The sequence below is a fragment of the Galeopterus variegatus genome, unplaced genomic scaffold (assembly GCF_000696425.1).
Source record: "Galeopterus variegatus unplaced genomic scaffold, G_variegatus-3.0.2 Scaffold1336, whole genome shotgun sequence".
In the NCBI taxonomy this organism is placed as follows: Eukaryota; Metazoa; Chordata; class Mammalia; order Dermoptera; family Cynocephalidae; genus Galeopterus; species Galeopterus variegatus.
Window position 1 is genome coordinate 233,554 of NW_007727447.1, and position 18,683 is coordinate 252,236.

Genomic DNA, 18,683 nt, shown 5'->3' on the forward strand with positions numbered 1-18,683 from the left:
GCCCAGGAACCACCAGCTTATCGTCTGGCTTTTTAGGTAAAGAAAAAAAAGTTCAAACTGGACAAGGACAATGGGGTGAGTCCCGGAGAAAAGACGCTCACAGTCCCCCACATCACGTGCGACCCCCCGGAAGAGCGGAGGCTGGACCACCTCTCTGTCGACGGCTATGACACTTCTGGTGAGAAGCCTCTCATGCAGGTGTGGTGGGTGGAGGCAGGGTTTAGATGTCCCCCGTCCTGTGTGAAGGGTTTAGCCCCTGTGAAGCCACAAGCGAGGCTCTGTAATAGACGTGGGGATGGGGGCCCCGAGAGCTGAGCACGTCTCCAGGCCACACAGCTGACACGTGGTAGTGCCTGGGTGTGACCCCAACATACTCTCACCAGCTTCCACTGTTCCTAAAAGTGCCACTATCCGACCAGATATAAGCGAGGTGGCCTGTGGTGACCCCTGCTCCCCCCAACTGCACCTCCCTCAGCTCCAGGGCTGTCAGTGGGGCAGGGCAGGTGCAGGAGGCTTCCCCGGTAATCGCCATCCAGACTTGTCACAACGGCGCACGTGCTGTTTCCACTACTGTGGAACCTGATTGTGAGAGAAACATTCCATGTGATGGGGCTGTGAATGGGGCGACCTTGTGGACTGTGCAGGTCTGGGGACCTCATGCCCCCTGGCTGCACATGGACAGTGGGGCACCGGGGTTGTGGCTGAACCCTCGAGAGGTAGGAAGGGGTGGCCGTGGTGAAAGGGACCCCACTTCACCCTATGAGTTCCGACTTTCTCTCTCATGACCTCAGTGTCCACTTCTCAGGGAGTGTGATCCCAGATGGCTGAATTCTTTAGCAGTTCTCTTAAAACCAAATTTACATGGTTCTGGCTTTTTCTTTCCTCTGGGGCCAGAGTGGGGTGTTTGAACTAGCCGTGCTGCCACCAGGACTGGGGTGTGGGCCCTGTCTTCCTAGGAGAGAACACACTCTCCCCAGGGTACCTCTCACTGCCCGCCAGCCACTTCCTCTGAGGCAGGCACAGTGGGGTCTGTGTTCTGATGCAGAGACAGCATTTACGGAATGCTGGTGCCACGTCACTAGCGAGAGGTTCTGGCAAATATTCATAAAAGCCCTGTCCCAGGACACGGTCACTCTGGGATGGCAGGGGGCACCTATTCTGAAAACACTTGGCTAGCACAGCCCTAGGAAGAAGCGCTAGTTTGTGCTACGAGGGAGGCTGTGGCCTTGCTATCCCAAGCCTGGGAGAGCCTCGCCTTCTGGATGCAGAGGTGGGAGTTGGGGCCAAGGGCACCAGTGTTTAGCGACCCACTGCCCCTTGACTGCCTGCTGCTGTCTGCATGGACATCAGGTTCTAGGGCCTCGCTTAGGCTCCTGCTGGCCTAGTTTCCACCCGTCCAAGTCCTATCCCTGCTTCCCCCCATGACTCAGGGTCAGGCCTATGCCAAGGAGGCCTGGAAGGGCCCGTCCTCCCATCCCCCTCAGTGCCTATCCTACATGCCCCCAGGAAGGCTTCACTGGGCCGAGTCCCATGGGTGGCTGGACACTGCTGCTCTGGACTCTGGGCTGTTGGTGGCCAGACCCTGCCTCAGTCATGCCATGTGGCCAGGGCCTCATGCCTAGCAGAAAGGAGGCAGTCATACACGTTGACCTCCATCCCAGGTGGGGTGGGGCCTGGGGCCCAGAGCTAGCCCTATGTGTGCTGCAGCAGTCACTAGCCTTGACACCATGCCCCTTTGCTCTTCTGCCATTTCTGTACCTTTCCCTCCCCTCTCAGACCTCTTCCCAGTGCCTGGGACCCACCAGAATGTTCTGGAACTGATCAGAATATTCCAGCTTATTGGCAGTTGTGAGGACAGTGCCACCATCTCAGGCATGGCAGAGGGTGACAAACCCACATTATTCCTGACCCTTTGTGCTCACTGGTGCTGGGTCCCTGGCCCACCCAGCTGCAGCTTGTTCAAGAGTGGCCACCCTATGTTCTGCCTCTGGTCACTGTCCCCACCACTGCAACTTGGCAGAAAGACGGGAGTGTTCCGGAAAGGGGCTGTCGCTGTTCTCTGCCCCTTGAGGATGTTCTGGGCATCCTATTTGGGAGTCACCGGGCAAAACCAAACCTGAGCATCCACTCCCCTCTGTGCCAGGGTCCCAGTGGCCTTATCACATGCCATCAGGATTTGCCCGGGGCCCGGCCACATCTTGCTGAGCCCCCAGGATGTGCTCCCTGCCTGCCACTGAAGTGGGCACAAAGGCAATTGTGCCAACCAGTGCCCGGTGCCCCATAGCTCCAGATTCAGGGGTAGGGCCATTGTCTCGATGCAAATGGGGACTTTCTGTGAATGCTAATGGGCAGGCTGGGTGGGCCCAGAGGCGGCTGGGGATGCAGCCCGTGCGCCTGCAGAGGCGGCCACTCGCTGTCCACTGAATACGGGGCGGCCTGAATCGATGCTGTCCATTCAGCCTGTTTAGTGTTATTAAGTTGCTAGCGATGTCTGTGGAATGTTAATGAGCTTCAAGTGCAGAGAAAGTCAGGCGCCTTTTGTGGAATGCTCCCACAAGGAGGAGTTTTTCTTTCCTGCTAACGTGATAAGTCAGCCCAGCCCGGAGCCATGGGATTTCTGGAGCCTGTGCTGTTGGCCTGGTCCCCAGGGATGCACAGTGGCCCCGCCCCCATGGGTTACCTGATGCTCCCAAGTCGTCATGGCCTGGGGAGAAAGGGGTGCTCATCCCAGGGCAGACACCACCACTGGGAAAGCCTCAGCCCTTGCTCCCATGAGGTGGGGTACGAGCAGCCATGCCGAATCCTACCCCAACGCCAAGGCCAGTGCTCAGCCCTCGTCCGGCCTGCATGTTCCGGGCAGGGTAGGCAGCAGTCATCCTGACCTTGGCACAGGGCACCCACCTGCACATGCCAGTCATCACAGGCCTTTTCCACTTGCTGGTTTTCAGGAATTCTGACATGATTTTGGGGAACCGTGCTTTAAACAGGCATTTGCTTGGGGCTGAGACCCATTGTCTGTTACTGCTTCTCTCCCATCTCTGCAGCTTTTCTCCCTGTCAGTCTGGGCTTCTGTCCTATGACCCTCAGGCCCAGTTGTCGCAGGCAGGGCTGCCTAATCCTGTCCATGGGTTCCAGGCCTTTTTCTAAGCCACTGTGTCTCCTGAGGTAACCCCCTGTTTCCAGAGAAACCACTGTGACCGGGATCTCACGCATGGTGAGGGATGGTACAGTCAGCTGGAGTCTTCTCCCATCTTCCAGTAAGCTTCCAGCCTCTCGCAGGTTCCAGTCGTTCAGGGCTTGTTCTGTCCTGGTTCATCAGCGCCTATTCACCAGGACCTGCTCTGTGTGGGGCCTGGGTGAGGCCCCCATTGGCAGGGGCTGGGGATTTCCCTCGCCATCCCAGGAGGAAGGTGGATGAGGCAGTGAGCTGCCAGGGGATGGGCACCTGGCTTGGTTTGGTCTGACCCAGGAAGGCTTCTTGGAGGAGGTGACATTAGGGCTGAAGAACTGGCTGAGGAAGGAGAGGCAGGGCATTGCAAGCGGCAAGAGCAGCTTAGGCCACAGTGTGGGGACACAGCTGCACCTCTGCAGGTCTCCACATGTTCTCCAGCTGACCTGGGAACGTCATGTGGTTTCCTCATTTGTAACATGAGGGTCAGTGTTGCCCACCTATGTAAAAGCATAGAAGAGCACCTGGTCCACATGGGCTTCCGGCACATGTTGGTGCTGCTTTGGGTGCCGTCATTTGTGACTAAGGGCCTTGGGCATGAGGGGCTGCTGGACACCTGCAGATGTCCAGTGGGCAGATTAGGAAGTCCACCCACCTCAGACATCACCAGGGAGGCCCCATCCAGCGTGGCATGGGCCAGCTTTGGGCTTCGTATGTCCCCCTGCCCCCTCCGGTACAGATGCGGGAGTTGGGCAGGACGTTATGGTGGCCAGTCGTGCAGGGCCTGAGGGGGAGCGGAGCCAGTAACAGCCAGAGGTAGATCTGTAGTGCGGTACCCTGCCGTGTCCCAATTAAGGGCAAGACGGAGCTCGAGATGGTATGTTTTTGCTTCATTTTCACCCAAGAACACTGCAGACAAGTAATAAAGTCCAGAGAAGGCCTCCTTGAAGGCCCGCGTCCCCACTCTGCAGAGGAACGTGTCATGTGCATCATGTGCACTTGGGCCTAGGCTGTGGATCGAGCCCAAGCTTGTCCCAGAGCCTGGTGCCCGCCCGCCATGTTTCCAGGCCAAACCCTCGGCTTGCATCTGCGCGGGCCCTGCAGGGCTCTGTCCCCACAAGGCTCTGTCCCCAGCACTACACCAGTCGCGATCTGCGGGCAGCCCGTCTCCTGAACCCCATGGGGTCTGGGTGGTCTCAATCCTGTCGCCCCTGCCATCTCACAGGCCACTGAAGCCCAGTGCTTGGTTCTGCCTTTGCAGATGGTCCTCTGAACGCGTCATTCGTAGTGTTACTGTGGCATGCAACCCGGCACTTACATTCTCTCACGGATTTGCCAGTTTTCTGTCTCACATTTCAGATTGAATTTCCCTCTTCCTCAGTCCATGAGGTTCTACTGATGGTAAACTGTCAATCCCTTTCTGAATTTTTTTTTCTTTTTTGTCTTTGCTCTTGGATGATGGTTTAGGTGGGGAAGGAGTCACAGGCTGATAGATGTATTTTTCTGGACACTCATGAGATATGACACCACTGTCCCCTGCCTCCTGTGGACAGTCAAGCTCACCAATATTCCTTTGTAGGAGACCCTTCCCACCTCTGGTGCCTTTGAAAACCTTTCCTTTGACTTGGGTGTTTAGTAATTTCATGATAGTTTAGCAGGGTGTGTTAGATTATTTCCCTTTCTCCTGCTAACAGTTTATTGTGATTCTTGGATCAGAGCATTTATGTCTTTCATCAAGTGTGGAAAGTCAGCACCGTTATGTCCTATAATATTGTCTCCTCTGTGGCTCCGATCTCTCCTGGAAACTTCTGACCATTGCATTCTGTCCTTGGCTGTCTCTTTCACCTTCTGTCCCTGTCTCACGGTGCTGCATCTGCAGCATTTTCTGTCCAGTCGGCTAACTCTCCAGAAGTGTCTAATCCACTGTTGAGACTTTAATTGCAATCACCGCATATTTTTTCACACTGTATATCCTTATGTGTGGGTTTAATCTGCTTGATTTTGGTATCTCATCCCTTTCTCATATTATACATTACAACTTTGAATTTTTAAGGCATTTGAACATGCCTGTGTTACAGCCTCTATCCTATAACCTCCTCATCTGCAGTTCTTGCAGAGTCTAATTCTGTTCACTGAGGTTTCTCCTGACTTGCTCATGGTGGCCTGTTTCCTTGTGGGTCTGTAAGTTTAGAATATGAATTTGTGATTGGTGGTGGTTTTTGTCTGTGGGGTTCCTGGGTGTGCTATTTGAGGGCACGTGCCTCTGGAGAAATGGTACCTTTGCTTGTAGAGTTTGACCCAGTGAACCAATCCAAGACCTTTTGGTCTTTATAGATATAGTATTTTCTAGACAACCCGTGCAGTATGAATGGAAAACCCAGTCTCTTGTGAGAGCAAACCTAAGTTATACATATAGAGAGAAGACTTTTTATTTTGCACTCCAGGAAAACAGGCCAAGACAAATGAATTTCCGTTTTTATTTCCTCCCTTTGCCAATGTACAGGTTTGTTTTCTTTGTTTGCTGTTATTTTGCTTCATTTGTTTGGTTTTGGTCTACATCTCACCATCCGTGCCACCTTTCCAGGGCTAGTTTTACATGCAGGCATCTCAATTACCACTCCTTGCCCTGTGCTGGTTCCAGGTCCTGCCTCTTCTCCCTGGGGGGCTTTTAAAGTCCACACTGTGGTTGCTCAGGTGGGCAAACTCCCAGGACCCCATGAGCTGTTTGCTTTGCTGCAAGTGCATCGTTCTTGGCCCTTGGGGATTCCCTCCCTGCTGGGTGAACTCAGCTGTGCACGCAGAAGGAAAATCACTCTGTTTTAGCAAGCCTGTTTGGGGATTTGCAGGGAGATGGTCCACTTATTGCCACAAACAGAAGTCCTCATTTTTGTGCCAGGCAGAGCTGTCCCTGACAGGGGAAGCCAGGAGCTCCCCCTTGGCAGAGATCCTGGCAGTGACACTTCTAACACAGACGCACAGGTCCACTCCTCGAGATTTTGGGTCACGACGGCTGTGGGGAGGCCCAGGTAACAAGCCCCTCTGGCTACCATGAAGCAGGTGGTCCAAGGACTGGCACTGGAGACCACCAAGGGTGCTGTCCAGCACCAGGTGGCAGGGGAACCAGAGTAGGGAGTCTGTGACTTCCAGGTCTGACCCACCAGTGCTGACTTGGTCTCACCTGGATCGAAGGACAAAGTACTTGTTTGGGACATGAGCAGGCTCCCAGGTGCCCTCCTGGCTGTGGGTGTCAGGTACCCTCCTGGCTGTGGGTGTCAGGTACCCTCCTGGCTGTGGGTGTCAGGTGTGATGTTATCCTGGGCTCTGGAGAGGACTTTGGATGGTAACTTCTGGTGACCAGCCTCAGTGTCCGGGGGAAGTGGTCCCCAGGTCTCTTAGGCTGGGGGCCTGTGACTCATTGAGTGGTGTGTGTGGGTATGGCGGGGCTGGAGGAGACACGGGGCCTGGCTGCCCAAGCACGCTGAGCTCCTGGGTCAGAACCTTCCCGCAGGCCCTCCGCTGCCTCCCACTCTGCCTGCCTTCTTCCGCCGTGACTTTGCTTCTCTTCTGGGCCTTCGCTGCATTCACTGAGAACATGGCAGTTTCCTCCTCACTGTCTTCCCAACTCTTTGCTACCCAATTCAACATCGCGGAGGGAATGGGCAAATTTCTTGAAAGATATAAACTACTAGAGAAATACATAATCTGAATATCTTTGTATCTGTTAATAAAATTGAAGTTGTAGTTAAAAATATTCCCCCAAGAGTACTTCAAGATCATATGGCTTCGCTGGCAAATCCTGCCATACATTTAAGAAAAAATAAAATCAATTCTAGACAACATTTACCAGAAAATTGAAAAGGAGAGTATATTTTCAAATTCAGAAGTCAGCATTATCCTCATACGAAAACCAGCCAAAGACATTACAAGAAAAGAAAGCTGTAGATAAGTTTCCCTCATGAACATAAATGCAAAAATTCTAAGCAAAAGTTGAGCAAATCAAATCCAACATTATCTTAAAAGGACTGACTAGGATTCAGGAATGCCAGGTTAGTTTGACTTTTAAAAATTAGTCAGTGTAATGAACCACATTAACAAATGACAAAGGAAAAGCCATATGGTCATCTCAATAGATGCAGAAAAAGCATTTGACAAAATCCAACAGCCATTCATTGTAATATCTTTTAGCAAATAGAAAGGGGCTTAGATTATTGACAAAAAACCCTACTGTTAGCATACTTAATGAAGAAACACTGAGTGCTTTTCCTCTAATATCAGATACACAACGTGAATGTCTGCTTTTACCACTTCTACTAACTCAAGAAAAAGAAATATTAAACATCCAGGTTGGAAAAGAAGTAAAACTGCCTTTATTTGCAGATGATTTAATTATCTATGTAGAAAATTTGATGAATGTACAAGATAACCACTTAAATATGTGAGTTTAGCAACATAGCAGATACAAGATCAATATGCAAAAATCAAATCTATTTCTATATTCTAGCAGCAAATAACCTGAAATTTAAAATTTTAAAATAACACAGCATTAAAAACATGAAATACTTAGAGATTATTCTGACAAAAAAATGAGAGATGTATGGGCCGGCCCGGTGGCGCACTGGAGAGTGCGCCGCTTGGGAGCGTGGTGGCGCTCCCGCCGAGGGTTCGGATCCCATGTGGAGACCGGTTCCCGCTCACTGGCTGAGCGCGGTGCGGGCACAACACCGAGGGTTGCGATCCCGTTGCTGGTCCCCGGTACGGGCGTGACACTGAGGGTTGCGATCCCGTTACCGGTCAGTAAAAAAGACAAAAAGGAAAAAAAAACAAAAAGAGAGATGTACTCGGGAGACTATAAAACATTGCTAAAGAAAATTAAAGAATATCTACATAAATGGAGAAGTATATACCACGTGCATGCATCACAGGACTCAGGATTGATCTCTAAATTCATCATAATTACCAGTCAAAATCCTCACATGCAAATGGCCAAGAATACCCAAAACAACTTTGAAAATGAACAACAAAGTTGGAGATTTAACACCAGAGTGGGTGTTAGCATAAAGATCAGCAAACAGAGCACTGGAGCAGAATAGAGAGTCCAAATAGACATGCACATTTATAAACAGATGAGTTTTAGGTAGAGAAAAGAATCTTTTCAACAAATAATCTTGAAACAATTGGATATCCATATGCCACAAAAAAAAAACCCAACTTGGATCCACATCATCTACAAAAATTAACTCAAAGTTTGTCATAGAATTCAATTCAATGCCTAAAATTATGAAACTTATCAGAGAAAACATAGGAAAAATCTTTGTGACCCTGGGATAATTACAGATTTCTTAGATCTGACACCAAAAGCACAAGCCATAATAGGAACAAATTGATCCAACTGGACTTACCAAAATTAAAACATTCGCTTTGAAATACACTATTAAGAAAAGGAAAAGACAAACCAGACATTCGGAGAAAATATTTTCAAATCATTTATCTAATAAAGGACTTATATCCAGAATATATGAGGGACATTTAAAATTGGATAATAAGACCAATAAGAAATCACAAAAATGGGCAAAAGATTTAAACAGACACTTGACAAAAAAAGATATATAGATAAGAACATAAGAAGATGCTTAATATCATTAGTTACTACAGGAATGAAAATTAAAACCACAACGAGATAAAAACAAAATTATTGTCTAAAATGAAGGAGATTGGTGATACCACATGTTGGTGAGGAAGTGGAGGAGCTGGAACTCTCATATGCTCCTGGTAAGAATGCAAAATCCAAAGTCCGCAATTCTTATGCATGGAATAGTCCTAGCTGTTTTATGAAAACTGGAAACACCCAAATTCCTATTAACATCTGAATAGATTTTTTTCAAAATTGTGCTATATTCCTACAGTGGAATACTACTCAGAAATACAAAGGAATTAGCTGTTGATACACATAGGCACAGATGAATTGCAAAATAGTGAGGGTGAGTGACACCAGACCACAAAAAGTACGTGCTGTCTTATTCTATTTACATAAACATCTAGAAAATTAAGACTAATCCAGAGTGCCAAGTCAGTGGTAGGAGGGAAGTACAAGGCACCAAGAAGCTTTGGGGCAGTGGCTGTGTCTATTATTTTAATTGTGGTGATGGTTTCATCATGTGTCAAAAGTTACCAAATGTTTGCTGTAGACGTGCAGTTTATTCAATGTCAGTTATACCTCAATAAAGCTGTTTACAGAATATATAAAATAAAAACATTTGTCGTGGTAAAAAATACCAAAAATAATTTTTTGGAATGATAACCTGAGGAAAATTGTTGCCACTCATATCATATAGAGCTAATGTCATCAAAATATTAATAAGTTTTCATAACTCAAAAAGATAAAGAATATAAAGACCGTTCACGGAAAAGGAAATGCCAGTGATTATTACGGATGACAAGATCCTGGACAACCTCAATTATGATAAGAGAAATGCAAATTAACACAGTGGGATTTAAAAAAAATTTTTTTTCTTATCTGATTACTAAATATCGAAGAGTTCTATAGTAGTCTATGTGCAAATGAACACAGAAACTCAGCCTCGCTCATTGACGTTGGAAGAATAAATTGATATACCTCTGCAGGGACAAATAAGACAATTTCAGTCAAAATTAAAGATGCATATGCCCTTCAACCCTTGTAGAAATTTCTTCTACACGTGTATTACACTATACTACACAGTGCAAAGATGACCATCATCAGGGTGTTGATTTCTGCAATTGTTACATAGCAAAAGATTGTGCACCACGGACATACCCATCAGTGGGGTTTGCTTAAAGAAAGTATCCTATATCCATTAAATAGCCATTAAAACTGGAAGCTGCCCTCTCCACGCTGATGAAGGACATCCCTGATTCCTGATCCTGGAAATCACAGTCCCTCAGGGTCAGAAGAATATGAAGTCTACCATCATGCACGTACAGATACAGTGGTTTGCAAAACAGGGATCTGTCTGCCTTGTTCTGTTTCCTGGAACACAGTTTGAAAAACATTGGAATTATCTTCTCTTCAAAGTTAAATAGAATTAAGTTGTAAAACCATCTGGGCCTGATACATGTTTTGAAGCAGATCTTTAATCTTTTTTTAGTCTGCTCCATAGTAATTTGCTCTAAATTAGTTTACTGCATCTTTTGGGATAATTTATTCATTGCTGTTCAGTTTCCTCAAGGGTTTAATTGTGTTGACACTTGGTAGCAACTAATTTCTTTCTTTAGTAGTTCCATGTTCTTCTCTATCTGTCATCTCTTTTGTTGCTGTCGTTGCCTGAGCTTTTATAGTTTTCTTCCTTTTTTCTTAACAAGCTCATAAGATATTTATCTATTACATTTTATTTATTATATGTTTATTATCTTAGGAAACTACTTTTGTGCTATTTTTGTTTTCTATTTCATCAAGTTGGGCTTTTATATCTATTAATTCTCTCCTCCTGGTTAACTTTATTTTGCTTTGCTTTTTTTTACTAAATTAAGAGTAATACTTAATTCGTTTATTTAAAGTCTGCCTGCTAAAAGGCATTTTAAAGATTATAAATTTTCCTCTGATTGAAGCTTTAGCTGTGACACATAGATCTTAGTATGAAATATGTTCCTTTTCATTGCTTTCTTGGTAGTTTGCATTTTGCGTTTTGATTTTTCTCTTTAATCTAGAGTTCTTTTAAGAAATGTTTTCTTAATTTTTAAGCAGTAAATTTTTATCACTGTTATTTATTTCTAATTTAATAGGCTTACAGTGAAAGGATGCAGCCTGTGAAATCTCTACTTTTTTAAGTGAAGATTTTCTGTGTGTCAAAGTATGAAAATAAGATCATTATTTTTGTAAAGAATAATTTTACTCCACAGACCTAAGTTAAGAAGGTATCTTCTCTGTTTGTAGGACACAAAGTTTACTTGCATACACAGATAAAACATGTATAGAGATGGGTTATACACACCTATACACACACGTGTATAATTATTGCATTGTTGAGATCTGATGCTCTGCCTCTGCTTTTCTTTTTTTAATATAATACATCTGCCTAAATCTGAAATGGGAAAATCAAATCCTTCCTTTACAATTATGTTTCTAAAAGTCAGGCAAAAGATGCATGGAGTGGTTTGGAGCACAGCCTATAGCCAACCATCCCTAACCTTCCTGGGGCCACAGCCCAGCTCTGCCATTTGCTCCTGTGTGACCCTGGGCAAGCTACTTAACTGCCTTCTCTATGCCTTGGTTTCCATATCTGTGAAATTAGGATCCTAATCGTGCCTGCTCCCGGGATTGTTGTGCTGACTGAGTTAGAACATGTAAGTGCTATCCAGGGCCTATGGGCAGCAAGCACCCTGGGGTCTGTCTCCTGCCGATGTGACCCCAGGCTCCATCAGCACCAGACCCTCTCTCCCCTGCTGCCCTGTACTCCACCTGACTCCTCGCACCATGAATCTGGGGGCTGTTCTTTCTTTTAAGCTTTCTTAAAATTTTGTTACTTTCTAATATTCTCACTTCCAACTTTAGACATTTATAATGCATATGTTTTAGTACGGTCCTTTTTCCCTTACGTTTGCTCTTTCCCCCTCTGTTACCTATGTGGATAATCTGGGGCCCATTTGCTCATGTCTTCCCCAGTGCTTGTATAATATGCGACCAAAGAAAATACACACAGCATGATGGGGTTATCATCGTCTGCTGAACACGCGAGGTCACAGGACGCTTTCCTACGCCTTGCTCTCCTTGTTCAGTAGTATGTGCTACAGCTTCCCCACGGATGCTGGAACAGCTCTACTTGTATTTCAGTTCTATGAGGGCACTTCAGAAAGTTCGTGGAGTCATATTACCTCTTAATTCTATTTCTGCACAAACTTTTGAAGTACACTTGTATTTCAATTCAACTCTAGTTCTAATTCAATTTTATTTCTATTTCAATTCAATTTCATTCTAAAATGTGTAATCCCTGCTTAATTCCCCCTGGTGAGTATGTACCGTGATGTTCTCTATTGCTTGAAATCCACTTTGCTTCAGGTTTTGGCCAATTTTCTAAAAACTTCTCTTGAACCTACATTTCTGTATCCAGGTACTTCTATTTCTGTGCAGTAAATTTCCAGAATGTATTAGTTTGCTAGGGCTGCCATAATAAAATATTATAGACTGTGTGGCTTAAACAACGGAAATTTATTTCTCACAATTCTGGAGGCTGGAAGTCTAAGAACAAGGTGCTGCAGGGCTGGCGTCTCCTGAGGCCTCTCTCCTTGGCTTGTAGACGGCTGCCTTCTCCCTGTGTCCTCACGTGGTCTTTTCTCTGTGCACATGCACCCCTGCTGTGTCTGCATGTGTCCAAATTTCCTTTTATAAGGGCACCAGTCAGTATTAGGGCCCACCCTAATGGCCTCATTTTAACATAATCATCTCTTTGAGGGACCTACCTCCAAACACAGTCACATTCTTAGGTATTAGGGGTTAGGGCTTCCACTTATAAGTTTTGGGGAGGACACAACTCAGCCCATGACATAGGATTAGGTGTAGGATTAATTTTGATGGGTATTGCCAGGTTGCTTTCTTCAGGGCTGTCTGAGCTCACATTTCACAGGCAGGGTCCCCTCTCCTGGCATCATGCCAGCCATGTTGGCAGAGCAGTTTTCCATCTCGTGAGACATGTGGGGCAGGGTTCCTCCACTGTGACACTGTTGACATTTGGTGCCAGACAATTCTTTGCCAAGGATGGGCATCCCAGGCATCGTCGGATGTTCAGCACCATCCCTGCCTCTACCAGGGTGCCAGCAGCACCACCCTCCCAGTTATGACAGCCAAAGCCATCACCACATATTGCCAAATGTCCCCTGTGGGGTAAAATTGCCCTCCGTTATGAACCACTGCCTAAAGTGATACCTCAGGTTTTGTTTTAAAAAAACTATTTGGAAGCAGTTTTGAAGTACAGAAATTTGCAAGAATGAGATATAAAATATCCTGCACCCTTCACGAAGATTTACCAGTTCACTAATGTCACCGTTTTGCCTCATTTGCTTTGTCATGAAAGCCTTTTCTAATGCGCATTCACAGAACACTTTTTTTCTGAAACATTTGAGAATAAGTTGCATACTCTACAGCGTTTTGCCCTCAAACATTTTGTTGTGAATTTCCTAAAAATAAAGGTACCTCCTTGAAAGCTACAGTACAGTTATCAACCTGTGCAATTAAACCTTGGTGCAGTCCTTTGACCTAATCTGACACCTGTGTTCCAGTGTTGTTAGTTGATACAACAATGTCCTTTGAAGCGTTTTTCTTCCTCCAATGCAGAATCCAGTCCAGGGTCAGTATTGCCTTTATTTGTGTCTCTTTAGTTTCCTTTAATCTGGAACATTCCAGTCTCTCTTTGTCTTTTATGACATTGGCATTTTTGAAGGATACAGTCCTGCTACTTCCTAGAGGGTTTGTCTGATGTTTCCGTACGGTTAGATCCAGGTTTGCGTACTCCCAGTTGGAACACTCTATAAGTGACGTGATGATTTTCTCAAGATAACTCAGCTTTCTCGGGATAACTCATCCTGAGACACACTTCGTCATCTGCCATTCACTGGTGATGTTATTTTGATCACCAAGTCGAGACATTGTCCACATCCCACCATACAGTTCCTATATTCTACCTTGCAACTGATAAACAATCTGGGGGAGATTCTTTCAGGCCATGCAGACACCCTGCTATTTGTAAAAAAAAAAAAAAAAGTCTCCCCAGATTTAGATGGATTCTGGAACCAGTCTTTATTATGGTAGCTGCAAAACCCAACACCCCCTCCCTAAAATTCCTGAAAGGAATACTACCCAGCTAGAATGCTGTTATCACACTGAGGTCTTCTGCATTTTCCTATTGTCTAACGAGGCTGAGCATTTGTCCATGTGTTTATTGGCTAGTTATTTATCTTTAATGAAATGTCTATTTAGATCCTTTGCTCAGTTTTAAAAATTAAACTTTTTAGACATTCACGTGCAATTCTAAGAAATAGTACAGAGAAAGTTCCCATGCACCCTTTACTTCATTTCTCCATGGGTAACATCTTCTAAAACTATAGTACAATATGATAACCAGGATGTTGACATTGATACAGTCAAGGTCCAGAATGTTTCCATTACCCCTGGCATCCCTGGTGTTGGCCCTTTTATAGCCACACCCACTTTCCTCTCACCACACCCCTCCCTACTCCCTGGTAACCACTAATCTGTTCTCCCATTCTATAGTTTTGTTTTTTCAAGAATGTTATATAAATGGAATCACATTGTACATGATATTTTGGAAACTGGCTCTTTTGACTCAGTATAATTCTCTGGAGGTTCATCAAAGTTGTCTTGTATATCAATAATTTATTCAATTTTATTGCCAAGTAGAATTCAGTGTTATGGATGTACCTCAGTTTATTTAACCACTTGCTCATCCAGGGACATCTGGGTTGATCTGTTTGTGGCTGTTACAGACTGTGATAGACTAAATAATGGCCCCCAAAGTATCCAGGTCCTGATTCCTAGAACCTGTGACTGTCACCTTATAGGGCAAAGGGGACTCTGCAGATGTGTTTAAATCAAGAATCTTGAGATGGGGAAGTTACCCTGGATTATCTGGGTGGGCCCAATGTAATCACAAGTATCCCTATAAGAGGGAGGCAGAAGGAGATTTGATTATAGACGTGCAAGAAGGTTATGTGACCACGGAAGGAGGAGAGAAAGCAATGTGACGTGAGGAGGGCATCATGAGCCAAGGAGAGCAGGCAGCTTCCAGAAGTACGGAAAGGCAAGGAAGTGGGTGCTGCCCAGAGCCCTGGGAGGAACCAGCCCTGCTGACACCTTGATTTGTAGTCCCTGCAGTCTCTCTTTAGCGTTTTGGCTTTTAAGACGGTAAAAAAATACATTTGTGTAGTTTTAAGCCACTAAGTTGTGATAACTTATTAGGAATAAGTTATCAATGGGATAACTTAGAAATAGGAAACTAATACGGTAATAGAAGCTGGTATGAACATTTAGGTATAGGTTTTTACATAAATGTTAGGTTTCATTTCTGTGGAATAAAAGCCCAAGAGTGCAATTGCTGGGCTCTATGGTAATTGTGTGTTTAGTTTAACAAGAAACTACCAAACTGTTTTCTAGAGTTTTCCACTATTTCACATTCCTACCAGCAACATACTAGTGATCAGTTTCTAGGTATCCTTGCTGGTATTATCTCATTGTGGTTTTGATTTGCATTTCCCTGAGACTAATGATGTTGAGCATCTTTATGTGTTTTTTGACTATTCATACTCATGTCTTTGTTGAAGAATGTCTGTACTCAGATTCTTCATCCATTTTTTTAAATTGTGGTATTTATCTTTCTGTTTTTGAGTTGTAAGAGTTCTTTATATATTCTAGTTGGGAGTTCCCTATCAGGTAAATGATTTGCAAATATTCTCTCCCATTTGTGGATTGTCTTTTCATTTCCTTATAGTGTCCTTTGAAGCAGAAAAGCTTTTGATTTTGATGAAGTCCAATATCTATTTTTTTCTTTTGTTGTTTGTGCTTTTGGTGTTACATTTAAAAGAACCTTTGCCAAATCCAAGGTCATGAAGATTTACCCCTATTTCTTCTAAGAATTTTATAAGCTTTACCTACTATATTTAAGTCTTTGATCCATTTCGACTTAATTTTTACATGTGATGTGAGGGATTAGTCCAGCTTCACTTTTTTTCATGTGGATATCCAGTTGTCCAAAAGACTATTCTTTTTTTTTTTTTTCCTTTTTGTCTTTTTTCGTGACCGGTAACGGGATCGCAACCCTCGGTGTCACACCCGCACTGCTCTCAACCAGCGAGTGGACCGGTCTGTATATGGGATCCGAACCCTCGGCGCAAGCACCACCGCGCTCCCAAGCGCCGCACTCTACGGAGTGCACCACCGGGCCGGCCCCAAAAGACTATTCTTTCCCCATTGAACATTCTTGATGCCCTTGTCAAAAACCAATTGACCATAGGTATGTGGCTTTGTTTTTTTTGTTTTTTTTTTTTTTGTTTTGTTTTAGATCTAATTCTATTCCCCTGCTCTATTTATCTTATGCCAGCAGCAGACTGTCTTGAATATTGTTACTTTATAGTAAGTTTGGAAGTCAAGAAGTGTGAGTCCTCTAACTTCACTTTTTTTCCCCAAGATCGTTTTGGAAATTCTGGGTCTTTTGCATTTCCACACAAATTTTAGCATCAGCTTATTAGTCTTACAAAGAAGCCAGCTGAGATTCTGATAAGGATTGTGTTGAATTTGTACATCAATTTGGGGAGTATTGCCATCTTAATGATATTAAGTCTTCCAATCCATGAATATGGAATGTTTTTTCATTTTTTTAAGATTTTTTTTCAATAATATTTTGTGCTTTTCAGAGTATAACTTTTGCACTTCTGTTAAATTTATTCATAAGTATTTTATTCTTTTTTATAATGGTAAAATATACATAAAGTTTACCATTTTAACCATTTTTTAATTGAAACACAGTTGATTGTACATACCTGTGGGATACAGAGTTGAATATCAGTATAGGTGTGCAAAATGTAATGGTCAAATCAGGATAACTAGTATATTTGACATTGTACAATGTAATCGTTTTTCATGGGCCTTTACCAATTCCTCCTTTACCTCCCTGCATTTCTCACCTCTGCTAACCTCAGTTCACCTTAGTTCTGTTCATTTTAACCATTTTAAAGTGTACAGCTCTGTGTCATTAAGTACATTCACACCATATGCTTTGTTCTTTTTTGATGTTATTGTAAATGAAATTGTTTTCTTAATTTTGTTCTCAGATTGTTTATTGATAGTGTATAGAAATGCAATGATTCTTGAAACCTTCCTGAACTTGCGTATTAGTTATAATAGGTTTTTAGTGGATTCACTGAGATTCTCTATATACAAGATCATGTCATCTGCAAATAGAGATTTTTACCTCCTTCTTTCTAATCCAAATTCCTTTTCTTTCCTTTTTTTGTATAACTGTCCTGGATAGAACCTCCAATACAGTTTTGAACAGGTATAGAAAGAGCAGACCTTTTTGTCTTGTTCCTGATCTTAAAGGAAAAGCATTCACTCTATTATTATTAAGAATGATATTATCTGTGGTTTTTAATAAATGCCCTTTATCAGGTTGAGGATGTTCCTTTCCATTCCTAGTATTTTTTTTCCAACATAGAAGGGTGTCAAATTTCATCAAGTGCTTTTCTGTGTTTTTTATTCTATTGATAATTGCTATAGACTGAATCTTCATGTTCCCCCCTCAATTCATATGTTGAAATCCTAACCCCTGATGTGATGGTATTAGGAGGTAGGACTTTGGGGAGGTGATTAGTTATGAAAGTGGAGCTCTCTTGAATAGGATTAGTGCCCTTATAAAGCTCAGAGCTCCTTTGTTCCTTCCATAATGTGAGGACACAAGAAGATAACTCTCTGTGAACCAGGAAGAGGGCCCTCACCAGGCACTGAATCTGCTAGTGCCTTGATGTTGGACAACTGAGCCGGCAGAACAATGAGAAGTAAATTTGTTGTTTATAAGCCACCAAGTATGTGGCATTTTGTTAAAGCAGCCTGAATGGATTAAGACAAAAATCATGTGGCTTTGTCCTTTATTCTGTTGATATGGTGTATTATATTAATTGATTTTCAGATGTTAATCCAACCTTGCATTCCTGAAATAAATCCCATTTGGTGATAGTGTATAATCCTTTATAAACATTGATAGATTTTATTTGCTAGTATTTTGATGAGGGTTTTGCATAACAGTTGTTGGTCTGTCTCTTTTCTTTTCATGTTTGTTTGTGTATTATAATTGAAACCTGTGCAGTTTTCTGTTCTTGTGATGTCTTTGACTGGTTTTGGTGTTAGAGTAATACTGGTCTCATAGAAAGTGTTGGAAAGTTTTTCTTCTTTTCTTTTTCTTTTTTTGGAAAAGTTTGTAAAGAATTGGTATTAATTCTTTAAATCCTTGTTGGAATTGACCAGCAAAGCCATCTCAGTCTCAGTCTGCTGGGCTTTTCTTTGTGGCTTGTGTTTTGATTGCTAAGTCAATCTCTTTACTTGTTATAGGCCCATTTAAATTATTTATTTATTTCAGAGTCAGTTTTTATTTTTCTAGAAATTTGTCCATTTCGGGCCGGCCCGGTGGCGAACTGGTGAGTGCGCCGCTTGGGAGCGCGGCAGCGCTCTCGCCAAGGGTTCGGATCCATGTGGAGACCGGTTCCCACTCACTGGCTGAGCGCGGTGCGAGCGCGACACTGAGGGTTGCAATCCCGTTGACGGTCAGTAAAAAAGACAAAAAGGAAAAAAAAAAAGAAATTTGTCCATTTCATCTAAGTAGTATAAAATATTATCATAAAATTGTTCATGGCATTTCTTTATAATCCTTTTTATTTCTGTGACATTGGTAGTATAGTTTACTCTCTCATTTCTTTTTCTTTTTTCTCTTTCATTTCTGATTTTAGTACCTTGAGTTTTCTCTCTTGCCTCCTCCCTTTC

General features: G+C 43.8%; 1 protein-coding gene across 1 annotated transcript in view; it reads left to right on the forward strand.

The window, feature by feature from the left end:
* KCNQ1 (potassium voltage-gated channel, KQT-like subfamily, member 1) overlaps positions 1 to 18,683 on the forward strand; it is a gene marked incomplete at its 3' end in the record, with an annotated part of 294,997 nt that overhangs the window by 114,085 nt on the left and 162,229 nt on the right. The window contains exon 11 of the mRNA XM_008576353.1: positions 37 to 178. Within this exon, the coding sequence (XP_008574575.1) occupies positions 37 to 178 (142 nt within the window). The remainder of the gene's footprint in view (positions 1 to 36; positions 179 to 18,683) is intronic.